We start from the raw sequence: 12,939 nt of genomic DNA, 5'->3' as shown, positions 1-12,939 counted from the left end.
TGACGCATATAGCGACCATATATCATGAGGGAGGCCTTCGTCGATGCCAAGAGCACGTCGTCGATCTGCACAATTACCGCTCCGACTGGAAGAGCAGCCTGTACCGGCGAGCTCTGAGAGATCATGATGGTGTATGTATGGTTAGTCAAGGAATGGCACTCGTACCTCCTCTACGGCCACGACCACCCTGCCGTACGCGCTGACGTCTCGGTATCCGAGGCAGGACCAAACGAGCGTACCGAAACCGAGCCATGAGACAGATGCCAACGCAAGCCAGAGCACGAGGTTGTGAAAGGCACCTGCGGAGATGACACGCAGCCGAGCAGAGGGTGCCAGTCCGGCAAGACCAGCTGAGGGGAGAGCGACGTGCGCAGAAGGCAAGAGCACTACCAAGGACGCGCCGACGGCGAGTAACGGTACTTGCTCACTCGGAAACGGACGGTAGTTAGCTAGACAGCCGTTCTTGAGGCTTGTTGAAACTCACATGGCTGCCGTAATCGCATGTCCAGCTTCGTGGATCACTTGACAGACGAACAGGGCAAGTAGCAACAGCGGCAGGTGAGACATGGGCAGCGTGACCCCCGGGATCTGTGGCAGCCACAATTCTGTCATGAGAGGTGCTCGGGACGCTCTGGGCAGACTGTGGGGGCGCGCAGCGAGCACTCACCAGTAGCTGGACGGGAGCAGCCTGGCCGGCTGTATGCGCGGCTTGGAAAGAGTGCACCCCAGACGCTGCCGCGTCCAAATCGCGTTTTCGAAAGGCGACCGTGGCCGGCGGCGCATTCGCAGACGGCGACGACGACGACGACGACAGCAGCTGGGGGCTCACGGACCAAAAGACAGTCGAGCACAGGAGGTACACCGCGGCGGCCATGCCAAAGACGGCGGCGGCGGTCCCGGCGTTGTAGAACGCGTGCGCGGCACGCCTCCGGCGCGCGCGGCGGGTCCGGGCGAAGAAGAGCGAGGCGCGGTCATGGAGCTCGCCGAGGCGCGCGGTCTCGACGTGGAGGTAGGCGTACTTGAGGGTCACGTCGAAGGGGCCTGCGCGGCGGGTCCTGCGCGGCGCGGCCAGCGAGGGGAGGACGCTCCGGGGCGTTTGGCGGCGGGACCAGACGTGGTGCAGGGCGTGGACGGCGGCCCAGAAGAGGGAGAGCGAGTACAGGAGCGAGGTCCAAGCCATGGGCGAGGGTGTCTCGGGCGAGGGGAGAGGGCCGCGGGACGGCGTCAGGCGCCGGACTCGGCTCCACGTGGGGTGGGCTCGGCGGGGGAAGCGCGCTGTGCGGCGACGCCGTCGACGACCACGACCTCCTCTTTCTTGTCTCTCTCTCTTTCTCGTTTTTCTCGGCGTCGTTGGACTATCTCTTTTCACGGCTTAATATGAAGATCTTTTCGCTCTCTGTCGTCCTTGCGCCACCCCACCAGGCCTCGACGCTCCTCAGCAATGCCACGGACCTCTCCACGTTCTCGTTCTACCAGAAGGGCTCCGTCAGCGAGTTTCTGACATTCTTCTCCAAGACGATTGCGGAGCGCACGCCGCAGGGCCAGCGGCAGAGCGTGCAGGAGAACAACTACACCGCGCATGTCTACAACCGAGGTGGGGCGGAGCAGCTCGCCGGTGCGTTGGGATGCGCTCGCTACCAAAGATGCTCCAACATGCTAAAGCTTTTTTTGTGGGGGTCGCAGCCGTCATCATCACCGACCACGAATACCCCGTCCGCCCAGCGTTCTCGCTGCTCGCAAAGTTGCTGGACGACTTCACGGCCCAGATACCCCAGACGTCGTTCTCGAACCCGTCCGCGATCAGCTTCCCGGAGATCCACAGCTACCTGCAGAAGTTCCAGGACCCACGGCAGGCAGACGCGATCATGCGCGTGCAGCAGGAGCTCGACGAGACCAAGATCGTGCTGGTGCGTCGTCTGCGTGGGCCGTTTTTCGAGACGGCGTTTAGGGTCTGGAAGCTAACAATGTGGGGCTGCTCTCGCGGCCGGGTTCTTGTGCAGCACAAGACGATCGAGTCCGTGCTCGAGCGCGGCGAGAAGCTGAACGACCTCGTAGACCGGTCGAACGCGCTTTCGGCACAAAGCAAGATGTTCTACAAGACGGCGAAAAAGGTGCGCCCGCGCGCTGTCGTCATGGAGCCTGCGCTGACTGGATCTCACCGATCTGCAGCAAAACTCGTGCTGTGTGCTGATGTAGATTTCGGCAAGGGATGTGCTGACGGACATCATGATGTTTTGCTGCGCGTGGCACGCAAGCGATGTCTCTCTGGGGTCCTTTGTCCCAGTACCTAGGTTATATTCACGTTGTGCTTCCATGCCGAAGCGTTGCGATGGTGTCCACAGATGCGCGCAGCACAAGTATCGATGACATGTACGAAGCGAGTGCGAAAATACTGGTAATCGTCGTCACTGGCCCAGTTGCGGTGTTCTGTATGCTCTGAGGGGGCCTGCGTAGTGTTTGGGTTTCGGCCAGAACGGTAGAGTCGTGGCGAGTACCGCAACTTTCGTCCTTGACCTGTCAGTTCTCGGGCTTGGTTTCAGGTGTGGCTCAAGTGGGTGGACGCACGCAGTCCATCAGGGATAGGATGCTGCATTACAACGGGCGCGCGAAAGCTGGTGCCGCTGTCAATGCGCCGGAAAGCTCTGCGGATGGGATCGCGCAGGGCCTGTTCATGATTGAGACTACCATCACGCGCTCATGCTTGTTCCTGAATTGTTCGCACGTCGAAAGAGCATGTGGACATTAGTCTTGCTATCCACCGCCTCCCCGCCTGGAGATGTCGGTGGACTGTGCTCGGACGTCGTCCGGCGAATCTGGCAGCGGTGGAGAGCTGGGGAGTTGGATGTGGCGCGCCGGCCGGAGTCGGCAGCAGCACCGGCCCGTGGATGGCGGCAGCGACAACGAACAATGCACCAAGGTTCTGTCAAGGTGTGCGCCGGGCTCATATCATCGCGAGTACCGCAGATGGGTCCCTCCGGTGATGACCATCTCCAGCCTATAAATGCCTTCGTCCATCTCCCTCAAGCAACCTGCACCCGCATCATCTCATCTCTGGCCACCACCGCATCTCCTCGAATATTCTAGCTTTGATTTATAGCGAACATCAACCATGGGCAACGCAGTCTCCGAGTTCAAAATCGAGCTCGACGAGAGGCAGAGCCGCAGCCAAGGCAGCACCGTCACCCCGCCCAACGAGGACGGCAGCATCCCAAGATGCCGGTCCGTCTCGCCTGCGCTCAAGCACGGCAGGCCCGCGAACGATGCAACCATCTACAAACAATTCGTGAGTAAACCGATATCGCTCGCACGTTGACGTCTACGAACAGTCATCCGCAGGTAGACCTGTACGAGGACTTGCGCGATTCCTGGACAGGACATGGGCTCGATGACCGCCATATGCTGGTATGCCTCTGCTCTCTCTGCCCGCACCCCTCGTGCTCACGACGTACACAGCTCGAAAAGGTGCTCGTGTGGATGGCGGACCACAGCGACTGGGCCCTGGAGCACAGACTCGAGAGCATCGTCGTCAACTTCCGTACGTCCCCTCCTCTGCCCGTAACCAGCCCATTATAAACACCCCGACGCAGTGTACAAGGACCTCCCCCACCCGCCGGCCGGGTACTTGTCCGTGCCCAACGAGACATCCCATGCCCTGCAGAAACGGCACAAGGGCGTCACCTACGCCTTCCGCACCGCAGACGGCTCCGACTACAACGTCCTCTATCCCGAGCTCGGCAAGGCAGGCGTGCCCTACGCCCGCTCCGTGCCCTCCACGCTCCCGCTCCCCGCCTCTGCGCTGCCGGACCCCGGCCTCGTCTTTGACATGCTCCTCAAGCGCGACAAATTCGTGCCGCACCCAGGTATGTCTGACCCGCCGCGGCAGTACAGAAAGAGACTCGGCGAGACTGACGGTGCGATGGCAGGCGGCGTGTCGAGTCTGTTCTTCGCCTTTGCGGACCTGGTCATCCACTCGATCTTCAACACCGACCAGAACGACCCCACGATCAACAACGCGAGCAGCTACCTCGACCTGAGCCCGCTGTACGGCAGCTCGGAGGCGCAGGTGGATAGCATCCGACGTGAGCAGCCGTTTCTCGTCCTCTGGTGTGTGTGGATGGGGCTGACTAGGACGGATGCGCAGGCAAGGACGGGACGGGACGCCTGAAGGAAGACGTGTTCGCGGACGGCAGGCTGCTGTTCATGCCGCCCTCGACGTGCGCCCTCCTCGTGCTTCTCTGCCGCAACCACAATGTGCGTCGCCCGCCCGCCCGCTCTCCCCCCTTGCCCGTTTCTCACGCCTTTTTGTGCAGTACACCGCCTCGAAGCTCCTCGCGATCAACGAGCGCGGGACGTTCCGCGCGCCGGGCGCGCTGTCCGGCAACAGCGCGGCGCTCGCGGCGCAGGACGACGAGCTGTTCGCGCGCGCGCGCCTCGTCAACTGCGGGCTCTTCATGCAGGCGATCCTGGGCGACTACGTCGGGGCGATCCTCGGGCTCGTGCGCGACGGGCGCGCGTGGCGGCTCAAGATCCTCGAGCCGTACCGCACCGTCGCGCACGACGTCGCCCCGCGCGGCGACGGCAACGTCGTCTCCGTCGAGTTCAACCTCATGTACCGCTGGCACGCCGCGCTGTCTGCGCCCGACACGGCCTGGGCCGAGGACGCGCTCCGTAGGGTGGCCCCGCCCGGGAAGGACCCTGCGACGCTCACGAGGGAGGACATGAAGAAGGCGTACGGACGCCTCAGGCCGCCGGCGGACGTGCAGCAGTGGACGTTTGGAAGGTGAGTGTGTGCCGCGCTTGGTGGTGGTGGCGGGAAGTCCCCCATGAGCTCATGAGCGTTGTTTTTCCAGCCTGAAGCGCGACGAGAAGGGGCGGTTCAGGGACGGTGGGTTGTCTCTCTTACCTGTGGACGTCTGGGGTGTCTGACAGTCCTGCTAGTGGACCTCGCAAAGATCCTCCAAGACGCGACCGAGGCCGAGGCGGGTGCTTTCCGTGCCCGGGGCATCCCCGAGGCGATGAAGGTTGTCGAGCTCATGGCGATCGAACAGGCGAGGAGCTGGGGGACGTGCTCGGTGAGTGTGTCGCGTACACGCACGATGAGGATGCTCGTCTGACTTTGGCGGGCTCCAGCTGAACGAGTTCAGGCGGTTCATGGGCTTGAAGCGTGAGTAGCCTTGTTGCCTGCGACGACGTCAAGTGCTAACCAAAGTGTCCATAGCATACTCTAGGTCAGATTTTACAACGATGATATCTGGAGCTGTCACTGACGCCAGCTGCCTGCAGCTTCTCCGAGTGGAACCAAGACGAAGATGTCGCCGTATGTTCTTCTAATATGATATGGCCCATAGTGTGCTGACAGATCGTACAGAATGCGGCGCGGATGCTGTACCATGACATTGAGAACCTTGAGCTCTATGTACGTGACGAATGGCGCCCTACGTCCCTTCTACGTGCTAAGTAATCATGCAGGTCGGTCTGCAAGCAGAAGAGGCAAAGCCGCCCGGACCAGGCGCCGGGCTTTGTCCAGGCTACACCATCTCGCGCGCCATCCTCTCCGACGCCGTCGCCCTCACGCGCGGCGACCGCTTCCTGACGACCGAGTTCACGCCGCAGAACCTGACCGCGTGGGGCTACGCCGACTGCCAGTTCGACGTCAACGACGGCTCGTACGGGGGCATGCTCACCAAGCTGCTCTTCCGGACGCTCCCCGAGTGCTACCCGGCGGGCAGCGCGTACGCGCACTTCCCTTCCTCGTCCCGCGACACATGCGTGTTGAGATGGCCGGGCGTGACCCCGCGCTCGCCGAGGAGTACACCTGGACGCGCCCCGTCCTGCCCTCCCGTGCGCCGCCCACCGTGCCCGTGCGCGGCTTCCCGCGCCCGCGCGCCGGGTACCAGGCGCGCATACAGGAAGTCACGGGGTGCGAGGACCTGCCGTCGAAGGAGCTCGAGCGGCTGCTGTTTGGCGCGAAGACGCTGGAGGACCACCGGCGCAGCTTCGTGCGCTTCACGGACGCGCAGATCTGCCAGCAGTCCCTCGCGCTCGGCGGCGGCGCGCGGTACATCGACATCGTGCGAGACGTCATCAACATGGTGCCCATCTTCTGGGTCGCGGCGATCGTGAGTGGTTTTTCTTTTCTTTTTCGCGCCGTGTGGCATTGTCGCTCTCCGTGACGGGTTCTGAGGCTGTGCACGACAGATCCAGCCAGGCACGCAGCAGACGCAGGACGGGAACAAGTGCTACCACCCCGAGCAGTACTTCCAGGGTTTCGCGGACCTGGCAGAGTGAGTTCCGTTCGCCACCGGCTTCGCGACACACACCACTAACAACGCCCGCACAACAGCTACGTCTACATCAACGACGAGCCCGAGCACGCGTTCTCGCTGCGGCAGCACGCGGCAGCCGTGGCGGCGAGCATCTCCCAGCACATCGCGGGCGCCGACAGCGCCTTCGCCGCGACCGACTTCATCAACCGCATCGTGCGGCGGCTCGTGCGGTCCCTCGACGCGCTCGGCGCGCCTGCAGGTGGCGGCGGCGGTGGCGAGGACTTTGTCGCGCGCCCGCCGTGCGCGAGCCCCGACGACGCGGCGCTCCTCGCCGCGATGCGCTTCGCGAGCGACACGGAGGGCCTCGCGGCCAGCTTCGTGGGCGAGCTCGCGGCGACGGCGGTGGTGTACTCGCGGTGCGTCGCCCGCGTCGTGGACCGCGTCCTCGACGGCGGGGAGAAGACGCGGCGCCTGCGCGAGGGGCTCGCGAGGCCCGGCTTTGACGCACGCGACAGGGGGTTCGTACAGGAGGTCTCTGAGGCGGTCGGCGAGGCGAACGATGTGGGGATCTCGCACGGGTAAGTCGGCATCCTGGTCCTGTTCGGTGAGCGAAAGTGGCCTGATTGGCTCTTTTTCGGTAGGCTTATGGACAAGAGGTTCATCGAGGCTGTGAGTCGCCGTTTCGGCATAAGATCAGTCGCGGCAGGAGACTGACGAGTATTCTAGACCGTACCGGCCATGCTGCGGTGCATCTTCAGCCTTCCCAACCTTGAAAGGGCTCCAGGACCGTCCGGCAAGCTCCACAGGTATGTCCACCCGTATTGCACCGACTGATCACGTACTGACTCCTTTGCTACACAGCCTTGCCCAGGTGTCCACGGACGGACCAGCTGGGGCAGCGTTGTACCTGAACCCGCTTGGCCACGTCACGCCCTGGCCGACTTCGTTGACCGTGCAGGTGCGCATGCTTTGGTCTCTGTCATGGAGGCGCAATGCTGACCGGGTGCGTTGTAGTACTCTGAACCTCGGGAATAGTCTGTGGAAGCAAGACCTGGAACTGCCGGGCCGCTTAATATATTCTATCTATTAAGCCTTCTTATTTATATGTTGCTGTATCTCTATATACGCTACAAAGTCGAGGGTCTTCGTGAATGCAATTGGCGAATAATGACATCATGTTTATTGAACCAGCTCAATCAGCGTGGTGGACGTCTGAGCGGGTCTTACAGTATGATAGCAGAAGGTGAGGAGATGAGACCTTCGACAAATTGGCCGTGCAACCTCGGTCCTGGATTACTTGCACGAGCAAACGAGATCAACACGTTATTATTATAGTTGAGATGTATCTAGGGAACGCTTTCAGCGAGAGAGCTTGAAGGGCTGGCTGGCACAAACGGCACCGTGTTGGTCAACATGGCCTCCTGGTGGCCATGCTGTTTGTCAGTGTTTGTTCGCTGCAAGAGGCGCGTGGAAAACAACTGCCGTATTTGCCACGTCGCGTTGCCGCTTCCTCCGAACACTTGCGCCGTCCTTTCCTCAAAACCGCCCCCCCCCCCCCAGCCAGCGGTCGCCTCTCTCGACACCCGCTGGCACACAGTACACCCCCCTGCTGTACAGTAATCCGCAGAAAATAATTCTGGGGAGCCGGGCCTACCAATCTCGACGCAATTAGGTAGCACAGAGGCTGCGCGGTCCTCAGTACAGGACAAACGATATGCAAGTTCGCGAGTTTTGGTCTTGTGCTGCAGCTAACGATGCTTTTGCAGGGCGTTGGTCAAAGTCGAGTCGCCCGAAATCGTCGCGGCGACCGTCCACAAAGCGCTGCCGTGGTACACGTATCTGTACACGATCCCATTCCTATCGCTCTATCCGCTCCTTGCGTACGCCTACTACGTCAAGTACGACAACTGGCTGCAAAGCGAAGAATGGACTTTCTTGGCGTGTGTTACTCTCGGTGCCGGGCATGCCCTTAGCTTTTTGGTGACGCGGTGGAGCACGGCGGCAAAGGCTTGGGTCACTACTCGCAAGGTGCGCACCGCTAGCCGTTCTTTCTGGGATACAGAACGTCTGACAGTGCCTCCAGGCTGTCTCATTAGAAGACGCAGACTGTATTCGACTGATTCCTGCCCCTCACCGTGGCGTTGGCGATATTGTACCTCTGCACAAGAAGGTACCCTCGGATTTGAAAACGTACACCTTCAGCTACCAGCGGGACACCTACGTCCTCCAGTCCGCCGACCCTGTGGTATTCGTCACGCTACCATATCCATCCGCGAGTAACCCCCCGCTTGCGACGTATCACGCGCCAACGGGACTCCGCTCTGCCAACGTGCAGGAGTTGCGTGAGCTGTACGGCAAGAACGAGTTCAACATCCCCATCCCGTCTTTCTCTGCGCTCTTTGCTGAGCATGCGACGGCGCCGTTCTTCGTCTTCCAGATCTTTTGTGTCGCACTCTGGTGCTTAGACGAATACTGGTACTACAGTCTGTTCACTCTGTTCATGCTTGTGGTCTTTGAGTGCACCGTTGTTTGGCAGGTGAGCGAAGCATTCGACCATATCAGCCAAGGATTCAGCTATTGACACGATTCCCAGCGTCTGCGCACTCTGACAGAGTTCAGGACTATGGCAGTCGCTCCATTCCCGATTAACTGCAAGAGGGACGGCAAGTGGGAAACGATCCAAACTGACGAGTTGCTACCAGGGGACATCGTCTCGGTTGGTGCGTCTCATTCAGGGCGTGCTGTTAGATTTGCAAGACTTGACACGTCTTTCCGCAGTCCACCAGCAGTCAGAGACCACTGTTTCAGCAGATATCGTTCTGGTAAACGGCGGGTGCATTGTCAACGAAGCTATGCTCTCAGGCGAGTCTACGCCCCTCCTCAAAGAGTCCATCGAGCTTCTGGATGGCCAAGAGCGGCTCGACGTCGACGCCACGCACAAGAACGCGATCCTATTCAGCGGCACAAAAGTTCTCCAGGCCCGTAGCGGCGGCGACACACCCGACGGTGGCTGCCTCGGCGTCGTGCTCCGCACCGGTTTCGGCACGGCGCAGGGCCAGCTCGTGCGCACGATGATTTTCTCGACGGAGCGCGTGTCGGCGAACAACCTCGAGTCGTTCCTCTTCATCGGCTTCCTGCTCATCTTCGCCATCGCCGCGAGCTGGTACGTCTGGGTCAAGGGCATCGAGCGCGGGCTCAAGAAGTCGAAGCTCCTCCTCGACTGCGTGCTCATCATCACGTCCGTCGTCCCGCCCGAGTTGCCGATGGAGCTCTCGCTCGCGGTCAACGCGTCGCTCGTCGCGCTGTCCAAGTATGGTGCGTGCCCTGCGGTTTGGCGTCGTGCGCCCAGGCTGACAACTTCCGCAGCGATCTTCTGCACCGAGCCGTTCCGGATTCCGTTTGCGGGCCGTGTAGATGTCTGCTGCTTCGACAAGACTGGAACCATCACCGCCGAGAGTCTGGTCCTCGAGGGCGTTGCCGGTGTTGAGTACGTTCCACAGCGGCGCTCACTTTTACATGGCGCTCACGCAGTCCGCAGCACGTCCGATAAGCTCAGGCTCGTCAGCGTCAAGGAAGCTTCGCGCGAGACGACTCTGTGCCTCGCCGCGGCGCACGCGCTCGTGCGGCTGGACGACGGCACGATTGTGGGCGACCCGATGGAGAAGACGACGCTGGACGCGCTAAGCTGGCGGCTCGGCAAGAACGACCAGATCTCGCCGGGCGACGGGGCGACGCTGCACCGCACGACGCTGCACGTTCGGCGCCGGTACCAGTTCTCGTCCGCGCTGAAACGCATGTCGACGGTGTGCAGCCTGCCGAGCGGGAAGCTCGTCGTCGCCGTCAAGGGCGCGCCCGAGACGATCCGGGGCATGCTCGCGGTCGTCCCAGAGTTCTACGATGAGACGTACAAGTACTATACGCGGCGTGGCAGTCGAGTGCTCGCGCTTGGGTTCCGTGAGACGGAGACTATGTCTACGGAGAAGGTGCGTATGTCGTCTACTTTCCTCATGATCGGGTACTTATAAATGTGCAGATCAATAAGCTGTCAAGAGACCAGGTCGAGACTGGGCTGACCTTCGTCGGCTTCCTCGTCTTCCACTGCCCGCTTAAGCCTGATGCTGTTGAGACCCTCAAAATGTTGGCAGACTCTTCGCACCGTGTGGGTCCTGCAAGGCTGGCTGTTCAAAGATTTTGAACTGATGTAGTTTTCAGTGCATCATGATTACCGGAGACAATCCCTTAACGGCCGCACATGTTGCCAAGGATGTCGAGATTGTCGATCGTGATGTGCTTATCCTTGACCTTCGAGAGAACGCCAAGAATGAGACGGGTATGTGTTATGGTCCCAGTCAAAAAATTGTTTGCTGACCGTATATTTTTCTAGACCTTGTATGGCGCACAGTGGACGAGTCTAAGCTGATTCCCGTCAATCCTGAAGAACCCATCGATGAATCGCTACTTCAAGAGTACGATATCTGCATGACAGGCGCTGCTGTCAGACAATTCGAAAATAAACCCTCATGGCAAGCACTAGTCCAACACACCTGGGTGTATGCGCGTGTATCACCGGCACAAAAGGAGTACATTCTGACATCGCTCAAATCGCTCGGCTACGTCACGCTCATGGCGGGTGACGGCACGAACGACGTCGGCGCGCTCAAGCAGGCGCACATCGGCGTCGCGCTGCTCGACGGCACGCCCGAGGACCTCACGAAGATTGCGGAACACCAGAAGATGGAGCGTCTGAAGAAGGTGTACGAGAGCCAACTGAAGATTTCGGCACGCTTCAACCAGCCGCCGCCGCCCGTCCCGCCGGCGATTGCACACATGTACCCGAACGTCGTCGAGGCACAGCAGCGCGCGGCGAAGGACCTGCAGGAGTCGCGGAAGAAGAACCCGATGGAAAAGTTCGACCTGTCGATGATCACGGACAAACTGGCTGAGGTGGAGGACGACGAGGAGGTGCCGAAGATCAAACTTGGCGACGCGTCATGCGCGGCGCCGTTCACGTCGAAGCTCTCGAACGTCTCTGCAAGTGAGTTCCGCTATTCTGTCTATGGTTGCCCCTCAGAGACTGACGCGTCGCAGTCACACATATCATCCGCCAAGGCCGGTGCACGCTTGTCGCCACCATCCAGATGTACAAGATTCTGGCGTTGAACTGTCTCATCACTGCGTACAGCTTGAGTGTGCAGTATCTTGATGGGATCAAGTTTGGCGATTATCAGGTCACCATCACTGGTATGCTCATGTCTGTTTGCTTCCTCTGCATCTCTCGCGCCAAGGTCCGTCGCCCTGCCCCTATCTTATGCTGCTAACTGACCGGTGCGCGATAGCCTGTCGAGAAACTCTCCCGCGAGCGCCACTGGGTAACATTTTCAACCTCTACGTACTACTGTCGGTCCTCCTGCAATTCGCGCTGCACATTGTGTCGCTTGTGTACATCACGCAGCTATCTCGGCAGTTCGAAGAGTACGAGCCCCTCCCCTTCCTTCCCTCATTCTCAGCTGACCCGAGTGCAGGCGCGGCGAGATTGACTTGGAGGCCAAATTCGAGCCGAATCTGCTCAACACGGCGATCTACCTCCTGAGCCTGTCACAGCAGGTCTCGACGTTCACGATCAACTTCCAGGGACGGCCTTTCCGCGAGGGCATCCGCGAGAACAAAGCACTCTGGTGGGGCCTCGTCGGCGCGAGTGCTGTTGCGTTCTCGGGCGCGACCGACTTCATGCCCGAGCTAAACAGGTGGCTGCAGATTGTAGAGATGGAGAATATCGTGCGTCTCTTTCTTCTTTGCCCCTCCGGACTACCTATGCTTATCATATATTTCGACGTGGCTAGTTCAAGTTCAAGCTGACGACAGCAATGGTTGTCGACTTCGCCGGCTGCTGGCTCATTGAGATCACGTGCAAATGGCTATTCGCGGACATGCAGCCCAAGGCGATGATCACGCGCGGCCGGGAGCGCAGAGAGCACCGCCGGATAGCGGAAGCTGTCGAGAAGAAAGAGAGCTAGATAGTGTTTACTTGGTTTGTTTTGTATTAGAGTACAGTTACCACTCGCATTTCCACCCTTCTGTTGAAGACCTATGCGGCGTCCAGATGAGAATCGCATGCTGGGTAACGGCGAGTTAACTAGAGCTCGGCAAGTCAGCCGTAGCTTGAATCGTACGTATGTGGGTGATGATTTTGAATTACTTAACTTCAGTTTGCAGACTTTCACCGAAAGTGCGTGGCGGAGAGTAGAAAGGAAGCTCGAGTCATTTCTCAGCTAAGACAAAGTGCTGCATAATGCATAAGAGGTGAGGCCTTGAGGAATCCGGTGTGCTATGTACATAAAATTCGAATGTAGCGGGTTAACGAAACGCAGTAACCAATTCAGCTTATGCGTAGGAGACCAAGAAGGACGAGCATAACGTTCGTGGATGAGCTGGGTATGAGGGCAACATCAAGTATTCGAGTCTGCAGCTCCGATCCGCATGGCAGACGAAACTAGAGTCACAAAGTTTAAACCACAGGGTACACAGGGCTCCCACCCCCGGGGGCCCTCCCCGCTTTCACATAAAAGGAAGAAAAAAAATAGAATCAACCCATAGTGGACACACTGGGAATTGAACCCAGCACCTTCCGCATTTCACAAACTACGTGCTAAGCGGATGTGATAACCAACTACAC

At 59.8% G+C, this 12,939-nt stretch overlaps 3 protein-coding genes across 3 annotated transcripts; all 3 read left to right on the top strand.

Annotated features, from left to right (window-relative positions):
• Positions 1-1,268: 1,268 nt before the first annotated feature.
• On the top strand, positions 1,269-2,362 carry PHACADRAFT_124606 (uncharacterized protein). The gene is made up of 4 exons (XM_007397787.1): positions 1,269-1,615; positions 1,684-1,907; positions 2,001-2,111; positions 2,170-2,362. The coding sequence occupies exons 1-4, from the start codon at positions 1,378-1,380 to the stop codon at positions 2,194-2,196; spliced, it is 600 nt and encodes a 199-aa protein (XP_007397849.1). The 5' UTR covers positions 1,269-1,377; the 3' UTR covers positions 2,197-2,362.
• A 700-nt stretch (positions 2,363-3,062) lies between these two features.
• PHACADRAFT_259331 (uncharacterized protein) lies at positions 3,063-7,455 on the top strand. The gene is made up of 20 exons (XM_007397786.1): positions 3,063-3,283; positions 3,337-3,402; positions 3,454-3,535; positions 3,588-3,860; positions 3,924-4,079; positions 4,142-4,251; positions 4,311-4,780; positions 4,851-4,885; positions 4,939-5,072; positions 5,131-5,164; positions 5,219-5,228; positions 5,284-5,317; positions 5,369-5,416; positions 5,470-6,119; positions 6,199-6,284; positions 6,344-6,844; positions 6,908-6,935; positions 6,993-7,070; positions 7,126-7,224; positions 7,281-7,455. The coding sequence occupies exons 2-19, from the start codon at positions 3,397-3,399 to the stop codon at positions 7,175-7,177; spliced, it is 2,787 nt and encodes a 928-aa protein (XP_007397848.1). The 5' UTR covers positions 3,063-3,283; positions 3,337-3,396; the 3' UTR covers positions 7,178-7,224; positions 7,281-7,455.
• A 224-nt stretch (positions 7,456-7,679) lies between these two features.
• On the top strand, positions 7,680-12,280 carry PHACADRAFT_163440 (uncharacterized protein; the record flags this gene model as incomplete). Its single annotated transcript, XM_007397785.1, has 14 exons — positions 7,680-7,705; positions 8,033-8,294; positions 8,350-8,802; positions 8,860-8,986; positions 9,045-9,581; positions 9,633-9,753; positions 9,805-10,249; positions 10,300-10,425; positions 10,479-10,596; positions 10,651-11,301; positions 11,355-11,555; positions 11,627-11,738; positions 11,789-12,041; positions 12,107-12,280. 14 exons carry the CDS (start codon positions 7,680-7,682, stop codon positions 12,278-12,280), a joined length of 3,606 nt encoding a protein of 1,201 aa, XP_007397847.1.
• Between the last annotated feature and the right edge of the window lie 659 nt (positions 12,281-12,939).

The sequence above is a fragment of the Phanerochaete carnosa genome, assembly GCF_000300595.1.
Source record: "Phanerochaete carnosa HHB-10118-sp unplaced genomic scaffold PHACAscaffold_7, whole genome shotgun sequence".
NCBI classification, from domain to species: Eukaryota; Fungi; Basidiomycota; class Agaricomycetes; order Polyporales; family Phanerochaetaceae; genus Phanerochaete; species Phanerochaete carnosa.
Note: the sequence above shows the minus strand (reverse complement) of the source record. Positions and strands in the feature narration are given on the sequence as shown.

Bases quoted from the DNA above. Each gene is read 5' to 3' on its own strand.
- PHACADRAFT_259331 (XM_007397786.1), top strand. The intron at 6,285-6,343 runs GTGAGTTCCGTT...CCCGCACAACAG, and splicing joins GGTTTCGCGGACCTGGCAGA to CTACGTCTACATCAACGACG. The intron at 7,071-7,125 runs AGGTATGTCCAC...CCTTTGCTACAC, and splicing joins GACCGTCCGGCAAGCTCCAC to AGCCTTGCCCAGGTGTCCAC.
- PHACADRAFT_124606 (XM_007397787.1), top strand. From the start codon at position 1,378: ATGAAGATCTTTTCGCTCTCTGTCGTCCTTGCGCCACCCCACCAGGCC. The intron at 1,616-1,683 runs GTGCGTTGGGAT...TGGGGGTCGCAG, and splicing joins TGGGGCGGAGCAGCTCGCCG to CCGTCATCATCACCGACCAC. The intron at 2,112-2,169 runs GTGCGCCCGCGC...ACCGATCTGCAG, and splicing joins TCTACAAGACGGCGAAAAAG to CAAAACTCGTGCTGTGTGCT.